This window comes from Odocoileus virginianus, chromosome 3, assembly GCF_023699985.2.
Source record: "Odocoileus virginianus isolate 20LAN1187 ecotype Illinois chromosome 3, Ovbor_1.2, whole genome shotgun sequence".
Classification (NCBI taxonomy): Eukaryota; Metazoa; Chordata; class Mammalia; order Artiodactyla; family Cervidae; genus Odocoileus; species Odocoileus virginianus.
In genome coordinates this window covers 36,027,513-36,051,333 of record NC_069676.1, presented here as the reverse complement: position 1 = coordinate 36,051,333, position 23,821 = coordinate 36,027,513, and the positions used below count along the sequence as shown (strand labels likewise).

General features: G+C 43.0%; 1 protein-coding gene and 1 long non-coding RNA gene across 2 annotated transcripts; one reads left to right on the top strand and one right to left on the bottom strand.

Moving 5' to 3' along the window:
- Positions 1–2,964: 2,964 nt before the first annotated feature.
- Positions 2,965–14,221, bottom strand: LOC110150461 (uncharacterized). Its single transcript, XR_011486822.1, has 3 exons — positions 9,598–14,221; positions 4,028–4,208; positions 2,965–3,349 (listed from the first exon to the last, which is right to left on the bottom strand). It is a non-coding gene; the product is annotated as an uncharacterized lncRNA (long non-coding RNA).
- A 4,933-nt stretch (positions 14,222–19,154) lies between these two features.
- Positions 19,155–23,116, top strand: NHP2 (NHP2 ribonucleoprotein). The gene is made up of 4 exons (XM_020913417.2): positions 19,155–19,414; positions 19,489–19,558; positions 21,996–22,101; positions 22,725–23,116. Exons 1-4 carry the CDS (start codon positions 19,255–19,257, stop codon positions 22,848–22,850), a joined length of 462 nt encoding a protein of 153 aa, XP_020769076.1. The 5' UTR covers positions 19,155–19,254; the 3' UTR covers positions 22,851–23,116.
- The last annotated feature ends 705 nt before the right edge of the window (positions 23,117–23,821 follow it).

Genomic DNA, 23,821 nt, shown 5'->3' with positions numbered 1-23,821 from the left:
GCCAGAGCCAAGATGGTACATCTAATGATATGCTTGAGTGCCTGTCTCTGAAAGCTCGTCTACATGGAAATACTGGAAACTGGAAAGATGCTTTGCCTAGGTTTCTGTCAGGGGTCTAGGCCTATGGGAGGCTTAAGCTGCAGAGGCATCTTTACTGTACTTTGGTTCTGCCCTTGTTTTTTGAAGGTTCTCATTTATACCTGGGGTATCAGAAGGAACATTTCAACAAAGTGTCTTGTTGGAAATGAACAGCCCCAGCCATCACTTGATGGCTTACCCATTCATAATTAAAAGTTACTATTTTGAAATTTTATGTTTAGATTCAAAGTCTTTGGTAATGTCACATGTTAACGATGACTAATTCCAAAGGAGCTATGTTGGAGTAGTTGTAGAGAAATGCATTTGAACTAATGTGATATAAAACTATAATAAAATGGAAACTTCATGGACTTGCCAAAATTCTGAGTTTTTAAAATCACCATCATTTCTTTGGCATCAAATGCTTACATTAATTTTAATAAAATAATAAATAAAAAGAGATTGACACTTGCCATAAAAAAAATTCAATATATATTTTTAGTAAACATTCTTGATAAAAATATTGATAGAATAAGGTAAGTATTTATAAAAAAAACAACCCAAACAATCATCTTCCAGAAGCACTTTCATTAAACTAAGAAGAAACACAAGTTGTCTTCTTCCGTTCATTATTTAACCTTTTTTGGGGATACAACAAAAGCAGTTCAATAAGAGAAAGAAACTAGAGGTATAAAAACAGGAAAATAGTAGATAAACCCATCATCATTTGCAGATAATATGAAAACATAGAAAACCCAAAACACTATTCCAAACTATAAAAGAAGTCAATATGGTGGCTTTTATAAATGCCAACAACACTCGAAGCTATAAAAGAAGGACTTAAAACACCTAGGAATACACTTAACAAGGTAAAGATGAAGAAAATTTGAAATCCTGAGCACACAAAAGATCTGAGAAAATAGGAAGATTCAACATTAGGAAGATGTCAACCTCTTGTAAACATTTGATGAAGTAATCTGCTAATGCTATCCTGATAAAAATACCAAAATGTAATAGGAACACTCTCCTACTGAAAAAAGCAAGATGCAAAATGCTATGCCTAGCACGCTATCAGTTCTATAAAAAGGGGACAAGCATTTGTATATAGATAAGATACGGAGTGTCTATAGAAGGTGAAGAAGAAAATGGGTCTCATTGGTTGCTTTTGGTTAGTAAAATGGATAACTAAAATAGGGGTAGGAGGGACACTTTTCACTGTATACCTTTTGGGTAAAATTTTGAACCATGTGAATATATTACTTATTAAAATCTTTTAAAAATTGAAAACAATATTTCTGGTTTTTTTAATATTTTAATGGCTTTGTGTTGCCAGCAAATGATTTAGGTATCTAAAACCTTCCATTATTGGACTCTTGGAGTCATGGAGTTATGGATGGTAACGAGGAGGTGAGGATAGGAGAAGCCACCACCACTATCATCATCCAAATCAAGAAACTACAGTGAGCTACAGCCCATGTACCAAATGTAGCCCACTGTCTTTTTTTCATAAATAAAGTTTTATCATAAACTCTACATCCATTTGTTTACATACTGTCCATGCTGCTTTCATCCTGTAACGGCAGGAGAGATTGTGTAGCCTGCAGTGCTTTAACAGAAACATTTGCTGACTCCTCATCTAAATCAAAAGGACTCTGACACCCAAGGTCTCCCTATCAAGCCCCAAACACTCTTAACCCAGTTTCTTCCCCAGTCTGCTCCACTTCAGCCTGTCTTCCCTCCTCTCGTGAAGAAAGAAAGAAAACAGATTTCTCCATCCACGCGCAGAAAAGGAAGGCCTGGACAGAAACTGAGTCTGGTCGGGTTTCTGCTCCTCCTCAGTGATGCTGGGGGCTGAGGAACAGGAGCACAGGACTAGGAAGGGGACCACCTGCTGCTCTCTGAACCCCACCTCTCTCCAATCCCAGCTAAAGACTGACTAAGGGAGGAAGGGAAGCCTGGCCCCTGGTTTGCTCTGCGGTCTGGGGAAAGTCCCTTCCTCCTCAGCCTCATCAAGCCTCAAGCCTCATCAAGCCTCTGTTACTGAAGGAGAGGGAATAGATAAGTCCCAAAGATGCTTCCAGTTTTCACATTCTAGCAGTAAGACCATGACCTCCATGTCCCCCTCCAAAGGCAAAGTAAGAAAACAGCTCTCAGCAGAGCACAGCAATAAAAGGCTCATAAGCCAGAGACAACCACAACCAATCTCGGTAATTCCTCACTGCTTTAGAGGGTAGGTGTAAATTCAAAGGAGAGGAGGTGTGAGCCCAGTCAGAGAGGACTGGGATCAGCCCACTTGACAGACCCCAAGCGCAGGGGATGCAGCAGAGCTCGTCACCTGCTTTCTCCATCCTATCTCATGGGATCAACGACTCTGAGATAGGCTTGGTCTCTGAAAGCAGCAGCCCTTCTCCTGCAACTCCCAGATCTCTACCTACATCCAGGACCCAGGTCTCCCTGCAGTTCCAGCCACACCGCCGGTGGTCAACTTTTATCCAGCACTTACTTTCTGTGCATTTGATCCTTTCCACAATCTGACGAGGTGGGGGTGATTATCGTCAACTCCAAGTCCTCCTGGGCCTCTTTTATCTGCTGGCCTGTCCTGACCTGCCCCTTCACATGTGTGAATGTATCCAGCAGTTGGTGTGTTCATTTTCCATTGTTATTGTAACATAAGAGCACTTGGGCTTCCCTGGTAGCTCACCTGGTAAAGAATCTGCCTGCAATGCAGGAGATCTGGGTTTGATTCCTGGTTTGGGAAGATACTCTGGTGAAGGGAAAGGCTACCCACTTCAGCATTCTGGCCTGAAGAATTCCATAGACTGTATAGTCCATGGGGTCACAAAGAGTTGGACACGACTGAGCAACTTTCACTTCATGACCACTTAGTGTCTTAAAACAATATCCTTTTATTCTCTCCCAGGTCTGCAGGTTAGAAGTCCAGGATGGCATGATTGGGTTCTTTGAGCAGTGCTTACAAGGGTAAAATCAAAGTTTCCAACTGTTGTGATCTCCTCTGGCATTTGGGATCCTCTTCCTAGTTCATTACTGCTGTTGGCAGATTTCAGTTCCTGTGGTTGTAGGGCTGGGATCCTCATTTTCTGTTGGCCAGGGATCCCGTCTCAGCTCCTTGCGACTACTCTTTGTTCCTTCAAGGTGGCCTCCTCCATCTTCAGGTGCCAGGTTCAAATCTGAGTCCCCTTCAGCCACCAGCAGAGGAAGCTTCTCAGACATACTGTCCATTCTCCTGTTTTCCCACAGTTGCCTAAATGATCTTCCAAAAGCATAAAACTAACCAGGTTAGCCTCCACTCAAACTCAAGTCCCCAGCAGCATCAAGATCTAAACAGAATTCTGTAAATTTCATTCACTCAAATGTTTTCTAAGCACTGACTCCCTGCCACATGCCAGATCCACAGTCAGTCTCTGACCTCCTGGAACTATGATGCTGTGAGACGGAGGGACCCCAACAATGAATATGGCTGTGGTAAGTGTTAGTGGGCCCACCAGGCTGTCTTCACCCTTGCCCTCCCCTTTCCATACCTCCAGGCTTTCCCAGCACCACCCCCACCCATTCCATAAATCTCAGTAGGAAGGAGCTTTTCCCCAGATCCCTTCCTAGGTTCCAGTTCAATACTCTTAGAGTTCCTGATGCTTCCCCATCATGGAACACAGTAGTGGAGTTCATATGGAACCTCTGGGGAGGCAAGGACTTTCTCCAGCTCACTAGTACTTCCTCCAATGCCTGGCACAGTGTTTGACACATACCAAATGCTCAGTGTATTTTTTCGAATGAACGGAGAGTCTGATAGGCAAATGGTGGAGATGCAAACCTCCTCAGCATCCTCTCTACTCCTGATGGTTTGTCAACTCCACAGAAAATGCTGGCAGCAAAAAACTCTAGCCACTCAGCTCTAGTCCATGGGTGCCTATGCTGGCATCCTCTGTCCTACCTGTAAATTGCAGCTGGAATCCCAGTTGGGATCAGCTATTTAAGGACCAGAGCTCATTCCATGGCACGAAGTCTGGCAGGCATGCCAGTGTTGATTCCAAAGAGGCCCAGGGAAGAGGATGAGATTTTTCTGGGCCCATCAAGCTCAAGGACCTTGTTAAGCAGTGGGAGGCAGGATGGCACTGTGAAGACAGGGCAGGTTTTACATGCACAGACTTGCACACAGAAATACACACACACATCAACACACCACCAGCTTCTATCAAAATAGCAAAGAAAACAGCAGAGTCTCTAACAGAGGGGAAATTTCCCTGATTTTTGAGAGCATGCAAAGCCAATGGAAGAGGATAACAGATGAAGCAGGTGGTGAGAGCTGCAGCCCAGGGGAGTCTTCAGGGGGGTGGCAGGGATACTGCAGAGGAAACTTGCCTCAAGTGGCATCCACAGGCTTCAGGATGGTGTGAATAGGAGTCAGACATGAACAGTAGGAGCATAAGCACCCACTGCCTCCTCCTCCTTCCAGGCAGCCCCAGAAGAAATTCCATCTGGGAAAAGCACGGGCTTTCAGCAGGTGTTGGTGGTCTTTAGTAGCATTTGCCTGAGGTTGCAATTGGGGGTCCAGGGCTGACAATGGACTCAGCGGCCACCCTCTCCCTCTTTCCACCACCAGCTGGAGCCACAGTCCATGCCCCATGGCAGCTGCATCGGCACAAAGAGCCCGACCAGAACACCAAGCATCTCGCTGGACTGCCTCAGCTCCCATCTGTTAAATGTCCAGATGAGGTGGTCCCTAGGGCCCCTTGGATTTCTAAAAATATCATCCTCCCCACTAATTTTCTCTCTGTCAGAAATCAAAGCCACATGCTACTGCCCACTCCAGGTCACTGGCTGGAAAAGCAGGAGGAGAGGGAGAGAAGTGCATTAACCCTAACCCTAACCCTACTAAGAGGCAGTGTTACCAGTGTTATGAGTTAAATTGTGTCCCCCAAAACGATCTGTTCAATTGCTAACCCTGGTACCTATGCACATAACGTTATTTGGAAAGAAGATTTTATAGATGTAATCAAGTAAAGATAAGCTCTTTAGGGTGGGCCCTAATACAATAGGGCTGATGTCCTTATAAGAAGGGGAAAATGGGGAGGGGGGATCAGGATGGGGAACACATGTAAATCCATGGCTGATTCATGTCAATGTATGGCAAAAACCACTACAATACTGTAAAGTAATTAGCCTCCAACTAACAAAAATAAATGGAAAAAAAAAAGAAGGGGAAAAATGCCATGTGATGACAGAGGCAGAGATTAGAACAATATGTCTCCAAGCCAAGGAACACCAGGGAAGGCAGAGACACCAGAAGCTAAGAGAAAGGCACAGAAGAGATTCTCCCCTAGAATCTGCAGAAAAAGCACAGCCCTGTGGATATCTTGATTTTGGACTTCTAGCCTCCAGGACGGAGAAGGCAATGGCACCCCACTCCAGTACTCTTGCCTGGAAAATCCCATGGACAGAGGAGCCTGGTAGGCTGCAGTCCATGGGGTCACTAAAAGTTGGACACGACTGAGAGACTTTACTTTCACTTTTCACTTTCATGCATTGGAGAAGGAAATGGCAACTCACTCCAGTGTTCTTGCCTGCAGAATCCCAGGGATGGGGGAGCCTGGTGGTCTGCCATCTATGGGGTCACACAGAGTCGGACACGACGGAAGCAACTTAGCAGCAGCAGCAGCAGCCTCCAGGATTGTGAGACAATAAATTTGTGTTGTTTTAAGCCACCCAGTTTGCAGTACTTTATTAGTGCACCCCTTGGAAACTAATACACCCAGCCAGTCCCCAGGATCTGCTTACTGAACATGTGAATACATCTCCCCCCCACCCCACCCCAGTCTATCATCACGAGGGAAAGGAGAGGAAGCAGGCCCAACCTTCATATGGGAAGGATTCAGGGCAAGAGTATAGATGGAGTTCCGGTCCCTCCTTTTCTACTTCTACCCGTCCCACTCTGTTCTGTATAGTGAGGGGACCATATGCACATATGTGGACACCCCAAGGCAAACGCCCATGCTCTGTCCACACGCCACCCACACACACCTTGGCCACCCTTCAGGGATAGTTCTCTCTCTGAAGAACAGATCAAGGGAGAGGGCTGGGCAGTCTGTAGTAATGGACTCGGGGCCGACCGGGTAGGGAATTACTGCACTCGGAGGACTCACATCCCCTTGATCTTGCACGTGTCTCACCCCTGCTCAGGTCCTGGCAGTGCCTGGTGGCCCAGAAGGCAACAGCCTGACATCCAGCATGTGCCTAAGAGAATCAGGAGGTACTTCCCTGGCAGCATCTCATCTCAACCCTCATTCTATTTTAAAGGTGAACATAACTGAAGCATAGTAAAGTTGAAGAATTTGTCCATGGCTAAAAAGCTGACAAAGTACATTTCTGGGGTCAAATCATGATCTGTTTGACTCCCAATTTTTTTTTCTTCATGTAACCTGCTTTTCCCTAGACATGACTTAATTGGTAAATTGCCAAAACTGTATAAAATAGATTAACAACAAACAGATTTCTAAAAAACAAGCAGTACAGCCATCAAAGTAACTTAATACTAGAGAAGAATAGAGAGGCTGGAAATAGACCCGAACACATATTAGAATCTGGTATATCACAAAGGCATTTAAAATGAATGGATAGAAAGAGAAAGAATTCAATAAACGGCATCAGGACAATGGCAAGCCATCTGGAAGAAAGCAAAGCTGGAGCCCTGCCTTGTTCCTCACACAGTAAAACCGATGATCAAAAATTTTCCTGTAAACAGTAAAACCACAAAAGCACTAGAAAATTTCCTTAAAATACAAAAAGCTTTTCTAAAGCACTAAGAGACAATTCTATAGAAAAACTGGACCAGAGAAGAACAGAAAGTTCACAGAAAAGAAACATAAATGACCTATAAAAATATAAGATATCAGTCTCTTTCTGAACTAAAGAAATATAAATGAAAATAGACACTATTTCTCCCTATTAGATCATCACCAGTGCTCTTTCCTCTGGAAAAAAAAAAAAAAAGTTTGCAAAAACCCAGTCTTCCAAAAGAGACACTATTAGGACAACTTTAAACCACACCTCTTTAGAAAGCAATTGAATAACACTGCATCCATCAAAACATAAAAGTTATGGATTTATCCTTGAAGAGACTTACAAAAGTACCAAAGATAGAGAACAAGAGTCATTGCAAACCTATTCAAAATTGTAAAAACACTAACAACAAACTAAAGTCTTTCAGTAAGGGTTGGTTAAATATACAACATGATATGGCAATGTATTAAAAGAATAACACTTATCTTTATCTATGATGAAAATAGAAAAATATCCCAAGATATATTGAGAAGTGGAAACAAACTGTCAGAACAATGAATTATATTATTTAGTGTATGTAAACAAATACATGGTATATATTTGCTTATATACACACACAAATTAATAGTGAATATTTCTGGAGAACATTCAAATGAGGGGATAGGTGTTAGGGGAGAAGGATGTTTAACTTTTGCTTTATATTCTTCTGTACTATCTGAAAATGTTTTTAACATAAATATCATCACAATGCTACATTTTAAATTCCAAAGCCAAAATCCTGACCTTAAAGAAACCTAGCGTTCTGAAGTGTCAACCTGATTTTTCTAAGCTCTCAGCTTACACTGAGTCAGGTGTGTCCTAAGCACTTGTGTCTGAGGAAGGCTCCATCCTCTGGAATCCCACCTGATGGTCCCTCTCTCCTTAGCCTCTGTTCCAAAATCTCAGGCTTCACTTCTGGGGAGACACTAATTGCCATTAAGGCAACTGAACTTCTAATTGAACTTCAGCTCCTAGAGTAAGCATCTAGCTTGACAAATAAAAAGTCAATTAAAAACTCATCCTTAAATTTAAATGGAAAAAGAGTTCATATTTCATATTAAATGGAAAAGAGTTCATATTTCAGGCCTGAAGCTGTGCACCCCAAGTTTTGGGGCTGAAAGATGGAGGACAAGATGTGCTCATTTCCAGCAGGAAGCTCTGTGCCCCACGTTTCCAGGCTGATATACTGACAAGTTCATATTTCGGGCCAGAAACTCTGTGGACTGAAAGCTGGAAAAAAATCTATTTGACATTATACTATTCCTGAAAGTTATACTCTTTTCAGGAAAGTGTATTTACATATTCTCATAAGGCAAGGTTGTCAGAAACAGAGAAAACTGCCATAGGAAATCACATTTAATTTCCATCTAAGATAAAACTCAAATTCACCTATCTATGAAGCAGAAAAGTGAAAGTGAAAGTGAAGTCGCTCAGTAGTGTCCGACTCTTTGTGACCCCATGGACTGTAGCCTACCAAGCTCCTCCATCCATGGAATTTTCCAGGCAAGAGTACTGGAGACTCACAAATCCAGAAACTAATGGATGCCTGTGGGGATTTTGTCATGGGTGTTGCCAGACTGAAGTAGAAATTAAGAGATAAAAATCACTATGTATAATGTAAGAAAAATAATAGGATGTAGCATGCAACAGAGAGAAATATAACCATGATTTTGAAATATCTTTAAATGGTGTATATTCCATTAAAATGTTGAATCACTATGTTGTATCCCAAAGCAAATAGAATAATGTGAATCAACTATACCTCAGCTGAAAAAGAAAGAGTGAATGGATAGCTACAAATACAAGAAATAATCAATAATGAAGGTTAGCAAAATAAAAATGGGAAAAGTTGAGGAATAGAAGCTCCCATCAAGAAATTAATTTGGATGGGATTACTAAAAATCTCTATTTGTTCATCCGCTGGAGAGAACAGTATGGAGGATCTTTAGAAAACGGAACATGGGAGTGCGTGAGGAAACAGCAATCATGCGCCTGGGATTAATCTATAATAATCACACGCCTGTAATAATCTATACAGTCAGGGAAAAGGGACGCTTTAGAAGACAAGGGCGCCCATGCCATCCCTGCCGGCCCGACTTCCAAAGGAAAGACACTGCTGCAACCTGAGTGTACAAGGACACATAAATGAGTAAAGAAAATGGGTTCTATATATGCAATGGTATATGAATCAGCCATAAGGAAGAATGAAAAATGACATGTTCAGGCACAGGCAAGAAGGTAGAGATGATGGTAGCAAGTGATAGAATATGATGTCACTTCTAGGTGGAATCTAAAAAAGGATACATAGGAGCTCTTTGAGCCAAGATAAACAGTTCACAGACTTAGAAAAAAACTCTTCTCACTTACTATTAGCAGAGAAGAAAGGTGTTGCACACACAGAAATGAGCTACTTGACTAACATGTGCACACTATTTAGAAAATAAGCCACAAGGACCTACTGAGTAACACTAGGAATGATACTCCACTTTCTGTAATAATCTATACAGGGACAGTCCCTGAAATATAACATATACACATCTATGTGTGAGTAAATCAAGTGACTGAATTAAAAAAAAACAAAACCAAAAAACACCAACTGCCTTGTAATTCAAAGTTCAAACAAGTGAATAAACACAATAAATATAGAAACATATGCTGACTCTATTCCCCTCATCCCATGGTTACCTTGGCTGGTATCACATCTCTGAAGACTGGGCAGGCTAGGGTCCCCAGGCTGGGCTGTTTTGGGGCTCAGGGTCCTGGGAGGGTGTGACAGGCAGTGATCCACGATGTTCCTGGAGTGCCTCTTGCCCTCTGCAGGAGCCCTCAATCTCTAGGTACAGGTAAAGTAAATTAAGAGATTTGAATTAATGTAGACACACATATATGTATCCAATAGATGATCCAGAACGACCTACTGAATAGCAGGTGGAAGTTTACTGAACATACCATAATCACCTAGGTGAGAATGAGGACCTGAAAGAAAATAGATAAATGGTCATCCATTAATGTGTCAACTTCCTGTATACCTGAAACACACATAAAATCAGAAATCACCTCTATTCCAATATCACATCACACAGAAATGATGGGGGGTGGGGGTAGGGAATGTGTGGGCTGAATAATGCTGCTGTCTTGTGGCCATTTTCTGTAACAACAGCTTGAAAAGCTGTGCTGATGGGCATTGAGCAGTCTGAAGGCCAAAGGGTCTCTAAGTCAAAAACAGTTGATCTCAACAAACGTCCTAGGGGTGTTCATCAGAAAAGAATTCAAAACAGGGCCGAGTTATAGGAAGCTGAATCAAGAGGTAACATGAACTCACCTTTGAAAAGAAATCGCATGAAAAGAGGTCAATTTCACTAAACACTTGAAATGCAAATCAAAACCACAGGAAGGAATCACCTCAGCATTCAGAATGGCCATTGTCAGAAACTTGACAAAGACTAAATGATGGAGGTGTGGAGAAAAGGGAACATTCCTCCCCTGATGCTGGGAATACACACTGGTAAGAGACACTATGAAGGATTGTGCGAGGCTTATTAAAACAAAGAAAATGAGAATGAGGTTAGAACACTCTCTAACCCCATACATGAGATTAACTCCAAATCATTAATATCTAAAGGTCAGGAGGGATTCTATGAAAATCTTAAGGAAAACATAGGAAGGAGACGTGATGATATAAACTACAACATCTTTTTGAATTTGGATGACATCATTGCAAGGTCTTTTGGAATCCATCTCCTAGAGCAATGAGAAATAAACCAAAACCAGGAAAATGTGATCTACTTCAATTTCAAAGCAGGTGCCCAAAAAAGGAAATCTTAAGGAATGAAGAAGGCAACCCAGAATGCAAAGAAATATTTGCAAACCAAAAAAAAAAAAAGAAATATTTGCAAACCAAGATACCCACAAGCAATTCATCTCCAAAACTAACAAACAGCTCACAGTTTGGTAATATTTAAATAAAGTTGATTCCATAAAAATATTACATTACTATGTTGTATCACAACACAAATATAGTTATGTTAATCAAATGTACTTCAATTACCAAAAAAAAGGGGGGGGGATATATAGCTACAAACACAAGAGAAAACAAGAAGAAAGGAACAAAATGAAAATGGGAAATTTTATACAATAGAAAAACCAATTGAGAAATTCCTTTGGATGAGATTATTAAAAATCACACATTTACCATTTCAATCTTTGCTTCAAAAACAACTGATTAGTCAAAGGAGGCCAATGAACCTACGAGCAAGATAAATACAGACAAGAAAGCCATGCAAAAGTCACATTTTAAAACCACAGTGAGATACTACTTCATACACACTTGGATCACTGTAATGAAAAAGTCAGATAACAGCAAGTATTGATGAGAATGAGGAGAAATTGCAACACTTACACACTGCTGATAGAAATGTGAAATGGTATAGCCACTTTGGAAAACAGCCAGGCAGTTCCCCCAAAAGTTAGAGCTATCACTGACGCAGCAATTCTATTTCTAGGTGCATACCCAAGAGAAGAATCAAAAACATATACCCACAAGAAAATTTGTACATATATGTCCACAGTAGCACAACAGCCAAAAGGTGGTAACAACCCCATCCATCAACTTATAAATGGATAAAATGCAGTATATCCATACAATGGAATGTTATTTAATAATGGAACACTGACTCATGCTACAATATAGACAAACCTTGCAAACATGCTAAGTGAAAGGAGCCAGACACAAGAGGCCACATATTTTATGATTCCATTTCTGTGTAATGTCTATAACAGGGACATCTATGGAGACAAAGCGTAGATTAGTGGTTACTTAGGTCCAGGGAGGATAAGGGGGTAAGATGTGATAGCTAAAGTGTGCAGGGACTCTCTTTGAAGTTAATGAAAATGTCCTAATTAATTTTGATGATATATGCACAACTCAGTGAATACACTAAAGCCACTGAATCGTACACTGTAAGTGGGTGAATTGTATGATATGTGAATTATGTCTCAATTTATTAATTTTTTAAAAAATTATTTATTTTTCTGGCTGCACTGGGTTGTAGCTGCAGCATGCAGGATCTTTTTTCGTTTTAGCTGCAGCATGTGGGATCTTACTTCCCCAACCAGGAATCGAACCCAGGCCCCTGAATGCAGGCCCCCTGCATTGGGAACACAGTATTTTAGCCACTGGACCATCAGGGAAGTCCCATGTCTCCAATTGAAAAAAAAATCATCCTCCCAAGTTTTTTTAAAAGAACAGATCTTTAGTTCATCAAGGTCTAACTTTCTCATTTTCTAGATGAGGCACTGAAGCCCAGAGAGGTTAAAATGACTTGCCCAAAGTCTTTTGCCATTTAAAATCCTGATGGCCTGACTACCCATTAGCAGTTATGTCCTCACCCATTTTACCCTACTTCAAGTGCACATGAGTGGCCATTCACAAAAAATCAGTGAGGTCACACAAACCACCTTAGGTCTAGCACAGAGCTCCAGACTGGTGTTAGAAATACATACAGAGTTGTTTATACAGAGTTGTTTACTGAGGACAGGTTTGTTCTTGGCATTTCATTGTCTTAGAGCTCAAAAAGATGACACTTGTGACCTAATCAAGCCAAGATGCCCACACTTTCATTAATCCAGCCATGCATGTTTCATCACCTTTGAACTAAAGTTGAATATCAAGTCCACAGGAAATGAGCAGAGCATGAGTTTGGACACTAGTGGACAGGATTCAAACTCAGTTTTGTGTGAACTGTATGAAGCTATTATCTTTATGAGCTTAAGGAAATTGTGAATAATAGAGGTATTCTTTGTGAGCTATTACATGTAATGTGCTTGGCACATGCATTTTTAATTCCTCTTTCCACATAAGAACTGAGAGGGTCAGTCAAGCACATTTGCTTGAATTGGGTTTCCTGGGGATGAAATTCTCTGCTGAGTTAATCATGCCCAGTGCACACATCTGGGAACACCTTTCCCCTTTGCAACCCTGATACATTGTCACCCAACCAACAAGTTTGAAAGAGGAATAGAAAACCACCTGGGGAGCCAGCCAGCTGTGTGCTCAGAGGAGCACTGCTTTCATGGTCTCACGTGCCATTTGGGGAGGGCTCCCCAGGGAAGGCCAGAACGTCTACTGCAAGACCTATAGGGAGGAAGGCAGGGGAGGGTTTGGGGTGAGAAATGGTGTAGCAAAGTGGTAGACAGTAAGGCAAATCTGACAGTAGCCACCAGTCCTAAAGCTCAGGACAGGTTATCTTTAGTCAAGAAATTACACAGTAAAAACATTTGAAAGATCAATTTTTTATTACATTGTGCATACAAACTTTATTTTCAAATTACATTTTATTGCTTACATAACCATTCTCATTGCTTGCCAGGAGCCAACACACGAGACCCTACCCCTAACAAGGCCGTAAGGGAGAAAACCTGACGGGCAAGGCGAATCAGGTTTTCAGGGGTTTTCAAAAAGGCCAGCTCACGAGATCCCACCCATGACAAGGTCACAAGGAGAAAGCCTGACAGGCAAGGCAGATCAGGTTTTCAGGGATTTCGAAAAGTTGCCCCCGGCTCTCACCTTAAAGATGATATCTGCCTTTCTGATGCCTGCCTCAATGGACTCTGACACAGGCAGGAAGGCCTTCCCTGATCTCTTCCCAAATAAAAATCAATTTAGAACTTTAATCAATAAGTTTCCCAGGTGGTGGTATTTTATGAGATTATCTGGGGTGAAAGGAGTGTTTTAATTCAAACTCCTCTGCTGGTAGTTTGTTAGCCAAATGCATTTATGCACCTGGTACTAATATGCATGATTGCTTATAATATCCTAATCATAAAATAGCATAAAGAACCTGATTATATAAAAGCCCTAATAGATATAGAGCCCTTTTAAGGGGTAAAGGAGTCCTATTAGAAAACACAAGAAAATTATTCTATAGGTGGTTATTGGGTTGTGATCTGCTTGCTGATTTTTGCTTGCTGTATTTTTGCCTTTAATGTGCTAAGGTTGTGTTATAGAAACCATTGTTAATATAGTTAAAGATCTAGAGAAATAAGAACTTAGCCCTAGTGTGGTAACAATGAGATGGTTGTTAATTGTCAGTCAGGAGTGCTAGGCAAAAGCTGCCTCACTGAAGCCGCAGAGTCTGTATGGGGTAAACTTCTTAGATAAACGCAACTGACAACTTTTGCAGAAAGATTAATTTTTGTATTAACAAGAATATAATTCTACTCTGTACTATTTCCCTATGACCCTGTTACCTTTCAGTTAGAGTCACCATAAAAAATGGAAAATAGGCTTACAATCACCTGACTGGCGTGAAATGTTAATAGCCTCAAGGCCAGAAGATCATGTGCTAAAAATTACTATAGAATTAGAAAGCAAAAAAAAATCCTGCTCTTCCTAAAAAATCAAAATGATGTAATGCTAATCCTGTGTAATCATAAGTAAGCATCTTGTACCTTGACAACGTTCTGTGAAAGGGTATAAAACCGGTTGTCAAAAAGTAAAACACAGATTTGGCCCTATCAAGGCTGGTCTCACGTGTCTTCTCTCTCTCTCGCCGACGCCGTTCATCCTGAGGGTACCCCCTGGATCCTGCCGAGGTTGGACCCCGGCAATTGCTCAATTGATATATTTTTCTATTTGTGAAATTATTTGGGGTCTAAGGTTGGAATGGATTACATCCGAATTTTCCTATTAAAATACTAAGTTTCAAAAAACTACTTGTTTTGGGGTAGTATAGACATTTTTTTAATCTTTCAATCCACAAACATGGTACGCCTTTCCATCTGTTTATGTCTTGATTTCTTTCTTCAGCAGCTTGTAGTGGTCAGAGTACAGGTCTTTTGTCTCCTTAGGTAGGCTCATTCCTAGGTTCTTTGTTTATATGATGGTAAATGGAGTTGCTTCTTGAATTTCTCTTTCTGATCTTTTATTGTTAAGTTTATAGAAATGCAACAGATTTCCATGTATTAATTTTGTAACCTGTGACTTTGCCAAATTCATTGCCGAGTCCTAGTATTTTTCTGGTAGTATCTTTAGGATCTTCTATGTATAGTATCATGTCATCTGCAAACAGTGACAGTTTAATTTCTTCTTTTCCAATTTGGATTCCCTTTATTTCTTTTTCTCTGATTGCTGTAGCTAGGACTTTCAAAACTATGTTGAATAAAGTGGTGAGAATGGACATCCTTGTCTTATCCCTGATCTGAGAGGGAATGCTTTCAACTTTTCACCATGTGATGCCAGCTGTAGGTTTGTCATATATGGCCTTTATTATGTTGAGATATGTACCCTCTATGCCCACTTTCTGGAGAGTTCTTTTTTTTTTAATCATAAATAGGTGCTGAATTTTGAATTTTGTCAAAAGGTTTTTCTGCATCTATTTAGATGATCATATGGTTTGTATTCTTCAATATGTTGATGTGGTGTATCACACTGATTTGCAGATGTTGAAAAGTCCTTGCATCCCTGGGATGAATCCCTCTTGATCATCAGAGAGGTTTACTAATGACAGATTTATTCTTGGCATTTCATTGTCTTATGACTCAAAAAGCTGACACTTTGTATGATTTTTTTAATGTATTCTTGGATATGGATTGCTAGTGTTTTGCTGAGGACTATTTGCATCTATATTCATCAGTGATATTAGCCTGTAATTTTCTTTTTTGGTGATGTCTTTGTCTGGTTTTGGTATTAGAGTGATGGTGGCCTCATAAAATGAGTTTAGAAGCTTCCTTCCTCTGTAACTTTTTGGAATAGTTTCAGAAAGATAGGCAATCTACAGATTCAATGCAACACCTATCAAATTACCAATGGCATTTTTTGCAGAATTGGAATTAAAAATCTCAATATTTAAAATGTATGGAGACCCAAGACTCCAAATAGCCAAAGCAATCTTTAAAAAGAAAAACAGAGCTGGAGGAATCAGGCTATCTGACTTCAGACTATACTACAAAGCTACAGTCATCAAAACAGTACAGTACTGGCACAAAAATAGAAACATACATCAATGGAACAGTATAGAAAACCCAGAAATAAGCACAAGCACCTATGGTCAATTAATCTATGATAAAGGAGGCAAGACCACACAATGTTGGAAAGACAGCCTCTTCAACAAAAGGTGCTGGGAAAACTGGACAGCCACCTGTAGAAAAAAATGAAATTAGATCATTCCTTAACTCTACTCACAAAAATAAACTCAAAATGGATTAAAGACCTAAATGTGACACCAGACACTATAAAACTTATAGAGGAAAACATAGGCAGAACACTCTCGCATAAAAATCACAGCAACAACAACAAAAAATCACAGCAACATCTTTTTTGACTCATCTCTCTGAATAATGGAAATAAAAATAAAAATAAACAAATGGAACCTACTTAAACTCAAAAGGTTTTGCACAGCAAAGGAAACAATAAACAAAATGAAAAGACAATTCAGATTGGGAGAAAATATTTGCAAATGATATTACTGATAAGGGCTTAGTCTCCAAAATTTACAAATAGCTTATGACACTTAACAGCATAAACAAACAACCCATTCAAAAAATGCCCAGAGGACGTGAATAGGCATTTCTCCAAAGAGGACATACAGATGGCCAATAATAGGTACATGAAAAGATGTTCAACATTGCTAGTTATTAGAGAAATGCAAATCAAAACTACAATGAGACATCACCTCATACTGGTCAGAATGGCTATCATCAAAAAACCTACAAACAACAAATGCTAGAAAGGGTGTGGAGAGAAGGGAACCCTCCTACACTGTTGGTGGGAATGTAAATTGGTATAGCCACGATGGAGAACAGTAGGGAGGTTCCTTAAAAAACTAAAAATAGAGCTATCCTATGACACTGCAATCCCACTTGTGGGCATATATCTGGGAAAAAAACATGATTTGGAAGGACACATGCACTCCAGTGTTCATTACAGCACTGTTCACAATAGCCAAGACATGGAAGCAACCTAAATGTCCATCAACAGAGGAATGGATAAAGAAGATATGATAATATATATGATGGAATATTACTCAGCCATTAAAAAGAATGAAATAATGCCATTTGTAGCAACATGGATGGACCAAAAGAGTGTAATACTGAGTGAAGTAAGTCAGACAGAGAAGGAGAAATATCATATGACATCCCTTATATGTGGATTCAAAAAAGAAATTATTCAAATAAACTTACAAAACAGAAAGACACTCATAAACTCAGAAAATGACTTATGGTTGCCAGAGGGAAGGGATAGTTAGGGATTTGGGGAAGGTCAGGTACACATTGCTATATTTAAAATGGATAACCAACAAGGACCTATTGTATAGCACAAGGAACTCTGTTCAATGTTACGTGACAGCCTGGACGGGAGGGGGGGTTTAGGGGAGAATGGATTCATGTATATGTATGACTGAGTTCCTTCCCTCTTCAACAGAAACTACCACAACATTTTTAACCAGCTATATCCCAATACAAAATAAAAAGTTTAAAGTCTGAAAACAAGAGTACTTGTTTTTTATGTAATGGCTGCACTTGGTTACAGGGTTAAAAGTTCAGGTTTTCAGTTGGCTTAACTGTCCCCTGCTGCAAGGCCACCTGCAGACTTTTAAAGTTCCACTTTATGGCCTGTTCTACTACCAAAAAATGGCCCACCTACCACCACATAATCAAAGGCAATTGATTTATAGCAACGATTTGCTTCCCTGGTGGCTCAGTGATAAAGAATCTGCCTGCTAATACAGGAGACGCCTGTTTGATCCCTGGGTTGGGAAGATTCCCTAGAGAAGGAAAAGGCAATTCACTCCAGTACTCTTGCCTGAGAAATCCCATGGACAGAGCAGGCTGGTGGGCTACATCCATGGGGTCACAAAAGAGTCAGACACGACTTAGCAACTAAACAACAAATATTCATCCAACGTTCCAAGACAGAGTGCAAGAAATAAGTCAGAGGTACAAGATCCACCCCAGTCTAGGCCTGCTCACCTCCCCAGCATTGTATGTGTGTGTTAGTCGCTCAGTTGTGTCTGCCTCTTTGCTATCTCCATTAACTGTAGCCTTCCAGGCTCCTCTGTCCATGGGATTCACCAGGCAAGAATATTGGAGTAGAGTGGGTTGCTGTTTCCTTCTTCACGGTATCTTCCCAACTCAGGGATCGAACCCGGGTCTCTCTCATCGCCTGTAGATTCTTCACCATCTGAGCCACCAGGGTAACCCAATTAATCCTCTAGAGTTAACTGCAAACGCGCCGCCTACTCAGCGCACTTCCCCACCCTCGAGTCTCAGCCCCTGTTCACACTGTCTTCCCTCTCAGCTCCCACCCGCGGTCTCCGTCATGCCTTCTGTGGGTGTGATGCCAGGCGGCGGCGGGAACTACGAAAACAACAAGAGGGTTAGAGGATGCCGGCAGAAGGTCGGCAGAGACCTTTAATTTTATGTACGTTGGTCAGGAGAATCTCTCCCGTGATTGACAGCTGAGCAGATTTCTGCGGGAAGGGTGGTACCGAGCTCTCCGAAGAAAAGCGGTCTAGACCGAAGCGCTTAGTGAGTGAATGGTTCCATCCCTCTCCAGAAAAGAGAAAGCAGAGTGTGAGAACCGTGATAGAACGAAGAAATCGCAAGTAGTGCCAGGCTTTACCTTAACCTTGGCACCTAGGGTACACCACCCAGGAGCAACTCAGGACCTGGGACCAGATGGGACTGGGCAGATCGGAACTGCCCAAGTGAGGGATCAGATTCTAAGGAGGTTTGGAATCACACTTAAGACTTCCCATTCCACAACCCTGGTCGCAGAGCCCGCACTTTAGGCAAGGCTCTGGTCCACTTAGATGCGGCCACGCCCCTACAGGTACAGCTTCCTCCTCGCATCGCCTACACCTGTGACACTGAACTCTCACACAAACCCAAGCCGGGGTCCTAGCCCTCTTCGCCTCCTCTAGGGTCCGCCTCCCTCCGGCCTTCGCCCCTCGCCTCATAGGGCCTCCGTTGTTGTTGTTCAGTCGCGAAGTTGTGTGCGATTCTTTGCGACTCAATGGACTGTAGCACGCTAGGCTCGTCTATCCTTCACTATCTCCCCGAGTTTGCCCAAATTCACAGCTTGCCTTCCAACTCCGGCCCTAAACCGCTTCCGCCCCGCCTGCGTTGTGGGAGTGGCCCCGCCCCTACGTCCAAGACTCCACCCCTCGGCGCTCCGTGTTTGAAGACCTGAGCTTCAAGGATTGGTCAGAGGCGGAGACATGGGTTCCTAATTGGTTTTGTCGTACAGCCTCTTCCCGCAGAGCAGCATGACCCGGAAGTGATTTCTGAAGTGCCGGCCGCGTGGATTTGTGCCTTGAGTGCTGGATTGCCACTGTCGCTGCCATGACCAAAATAAAGGCAGATCCGGACGGGCCGGAGGCTCAGGCGGACGCGTGCTGCGCGGAGCGCACTTACCATGAACTGCTAGTGAATCTGAACCCCATCGCGCAGCCTCTGGCTTCTCGCCGCCTCACGCGGAAGCTCTACAAATGCATCAAGAAAGGTGCGGTGGACGCCGGGCCGGGGCGGGACGCGGGTGGCAGGCCGAGGGCCCCCCTGACTGTTCTGTCGTTGCAGCCGTGAAGCAGAAGCAGATTCGGCGTGGGGTGAAGGAGGTTCAGAAATTTATCAACAAAGGCGAGAAAGGGTAAGAATCCCCCTACCCCCCGCCGGATTTCGGGGATGGTATCCTGCTACTTAACAGGTAGTTGGTAAAAGTGCTCCGACTTGGGTCGTATGCAGAAGGTACATTCCCTTCCGTACAGATGTCGATACCGCTTACAAGAGCTCAAAGGGACACCTTGGGGAAAGTGAATTCCAGGGGAACCAAATCGTATAAGCCAACTTACTTAAGGTTGATCCCAGCTTCATTCACTTAGCGACTATTTACCGAGTGTCTACTGTTTTTCAGGCACTGTGCTATGGGGAGACAATGGCAGTAATCAAATACACACAATATTACAAGTTGTCATGGGTAAGCATGAAGGAAAAGTACAGGGTGCAGTGAGAATGATTTCATTATCTTACAGCTTTCCTTTTTTTGGCATTTTTCAGAATCTGAAAATTATTTGCGTTTTTATTCCGTCTCTTTCACTCAGGCCAGAAAGTAAGCTCTTTGACAACAGAATAAAGCCTCTCACTGCTTTATTTTCAAAAGTGCCTGGTACATTGTAGGTGCTCAAGAGCTAAATAATGCTGGGAGGATTTGGTGCTCTATGGAGTCTGACCTCGGTGGGGTAGCTGAGGTCTGAAGATATAGGATTAGTTTGTGGCTTCCAGGTTTGGGGGGCATTCTGCCAGAAGAAAGTAGATTCCAGGCCAGGAGAGGGTAGTAGTGGATAGAAGTGCTCCCTTCTCATGGGACTCTGTAAGTCATTGTAAGTTTTTTTGTACTCAGGAATTTTGGAAGCCAATGAGTGTTAAAGTGAGGGGTGACATAATTATGTTTACACCTTTAGAAGGTTTTTCTGGCAACTTTGGAAAAGATGAGAGGTGGAAGAATAGATGGAGAAATTGAGATCGGTGGCTACTCTGGTGCAGAAGAGATGAGAACAATTTTGATTGGGTTATTGATGGCAGAGATGGAGAGAAGTGAAGTGGATGGATGAGAGGACTTTTGCATACAGAGTGAGGCAGTGTGGGCTCCAGGCAGATGAACAGAGGGCCTGTTCACTGAGACAGTGAACAGTGAGGGAGCCAGGTTTGTAGGAGATCACGAGTCTGGTTTTAGACAAGTTTTCAAGGTGCCTTTTAAACATGGGATCCCTCTCCCTAGCAGAACTGTCAAATAGGCAGGTAGCTATATGGGTGTTCAGTTTGGGAGAGGGTTGGGTTGGAAAGAATAGATTTGGGAGTTATCGGTATAGAGTTGGCACTTGAAGTCTTGGTTACAGATGGGGTCGGCTGAGAGAACGTACTGACAGAGCAGAAAGACCAGGCTGTGGGAATACCAGCATTGAAAGGCTTCTCAGGAATTTCCTGGCAGTCCAGCGGTTAGGACTCCATGCTTCCACTGCAAGCGGGCCAGGGTTCCATCCTTGGTTGGGGAACTAACATCCCACAATCTGCACAGCACGGCCAAACACAATAAAGGCTACTCAGAGGAAGCGGAGCCTGCAGAAGAGGAGAGTCTATGAGCCAAAGGAAAACTAGGGAGTGTGGATGTAGTGCTTTGAACCCAAGAGCTCTTTCCTTGTGTTTTCCTCTCCCCCAGAACAGACTCTTCCTTCTGTCATCAGGGCTCCTGAGGCCCTTGTCGCAGAACCCCATCACCTTGCCAGCTAGAACAGTTATAGATTCTCTGGCAAGCTTTCCTTGGTTCCCTATCACTCTTAGGAATGAGCGTTGAAGCACTCAAGACTCTTACATGTGACTAGTTTTTCTAGCCTTCTTGTCAGCCTCATCTCCCCATCCTGGACTCCAAAGCCATCCCTGGCTCCCAACAGCCATCCCCTGTGTATCTGGTATCTTTCTGATTCTGTCAACCTTAAATGCTTTCCTTGCCCCCAGCCCCTCTATGGGCTTCCTTGGTAGTTCAGTGGTAAAGAATCTGCCTGATCTGGGAAGATCCCCTGGAGAAGGAAATGGCAACCCACTCCAGTATTCTTGCCTGGAAAAACCCCATGGACAGAGGAGCCTGGCGGGCTACCATCCATGGGATCACAGAGTAGGACATGATTTAGTGACTGACAGCAACAAAGCCCCTCCATGGGCACCTGACAGATGTTCATCATTCAGCATTCCTCTCAGGTGTTGCTTCCTGATTCCTTTGATTGTCCAAGGAGAGCTGAGCTCTTACTCCTTGGCATCTCTCATACTTCATCTGTCCCGGTACAGTACCTTTTGTCACACTTGGTGGCATTTACTTGTTGCCAGGCAACAGAGATCACCTCCCCAGAGGAATGCACTCACCAAACAAATCTTAATGCATTTCTTGAATTTGGGAGACATACATGATGGGGCTCCTTGAGGGCAGGGGCCAGTTTACCCATCTCTGTAGCCCCCAAGACCCAGCTCAGTGGCCTCCCTTATGACTGAAAAGAGAACAAGCAAGCTGGGAATGACATTGGTTTCTCTTATTTCAGGATTATGGTTTTGGCAGGAGACACGTTACCCATTGAGGTATACTGCCATCTCCCAGTTATGTGTGAAGATCGGAATTTGCCATATGTCTATATCCCCTCTAAGACGGTAAGGAGCACCTGAGCCCCTGATCTTGGTCAGCACCGAAGAGGGTCTGGGATCAGGTTGGTGGCAGCAGGCCATAGTGGCAAACAGCATGAGCTTTGGAGCTAAAGACAGGCCTGGATGGATTCTTGGCTCTGCTGTTCCCCAGATGAGGGAATGCAGATAAATCACCTCTCTATACTTCTACTTTCTTGTAAAATGGGACTGTGGGAATGAAACAGAAGGTGAACTTGAATGTGTCAGTCCTGTTAGGTGGGTGCAGTGTTCAGAAGGGATGTTCTAGGGACCTGCACCTGTGCTTACCCTTACATAGCAGAGGCCAGGTCTGGGCTCCAAGGGATGGGGAATAGTAGGACCCTGGAAAGCATAGGCCCTGCTTAAGGGGACAGCCCTTACTGAGCTGGAGCCCTTTCACAGTTGCCATATGGAACTGTAGGCCCAGTGTCACTGGACTACAGCTTGAAAGTCTGCTGAGTTTAAATGGTGGCAACCAATTCAAAATGTAACACTGACTGACTAGCACATGTCTGTGGGCTCTATTAGGCTGGTGGATCATCAGTTCATGACTCCTTGGTGCACAGGTTGTGTGGCGTTTGTTCCAAACAGCCTTTGTCCCTTCTCTGCAGGACCTGGGTGCAGCCGCTGGCTCTAAGCGCCCCACCTGCGTGATAATGGTCAAGCCCCACGAGGAATACCAGGAGGCCTATGACGAGTGCCTGGAGGAGGTGCAAGCCCTGCCCCCGCCCATGTGAAGGACTTAGGCATAACCTGGGCACCTGCTCCAAAAACAGTTGGCTTGGTGGCGGGCCAGTTGGCTGCCCTCCTGCTGCCCACATTCAGGCATCTCCGTGGTTCCCTGAGGCACGTATTCTTCCTAAGCAGCTCCAACAGTGACTTCACAACGGCAGAGCCAGCATCTTCTCCATCAGCACTGTTTCCTGTTGAACTTCAGTGAAGATAGTTACAAGAATGTGATGTGGGGGGAAGTAAATCCTAAAACTAAAATGTGGTGAGTCTGTGGGTGTTTTTTTTTTTTTTTAAGTAGCAACTACTGGTGGGGCCAAGTTGTTGGTGGGAAGGAAAGAGCAGAAGTAACCTTTCTCACCAGATGACCCTAGGACTTCAATAATGCTCAGTGTGAATGTTTGGCCACCAGGGTCAGTGCTGGACTCAAGCTGAGAACGGACCCTGCTACCACCCTCAGCTTTCCACTACTTCTAGAGTAGCTGGGAGCTGCAGGCAAGCCAGCTGAGCCCAGAACCCACCCACTTCATAGAGCCTGTAGTTCCTATGTTTGGGACACCCCCATTCCTCTTTTCTTTTTCCCCCAAGAGCCTTAAATGCCACTGGGAAGCTGACAGACACAATTTACCCACCCAGACAGTAAATTTTAAGTAGGTATATGAAAGCTAAATGCAGAATCCCAGGCCATTTCTCCTACTTTGCCATTATGGCCCTGGTAACCTCATCTCTTCAAACATTTTAGACTTACAGTGCCTTCCTGCTCTCAGAGGCCCAGCACAGACTCAGTACACACAGCAGCCAAGCTTCAGGCACCCTGCAATAAACTGGAAGGACCTTGGGCTTGAGGGTTGGAACTGGTTTAAACTCCAAGCTCTCTTCTTGATAAGTTGTGAGCCCTTCTGGGCAAGTCATTTCATCTTTCTACATCCCTTCACGCTCGTTTCTAACAAGGAGGTAATACAATTATGTGTATGTAAAA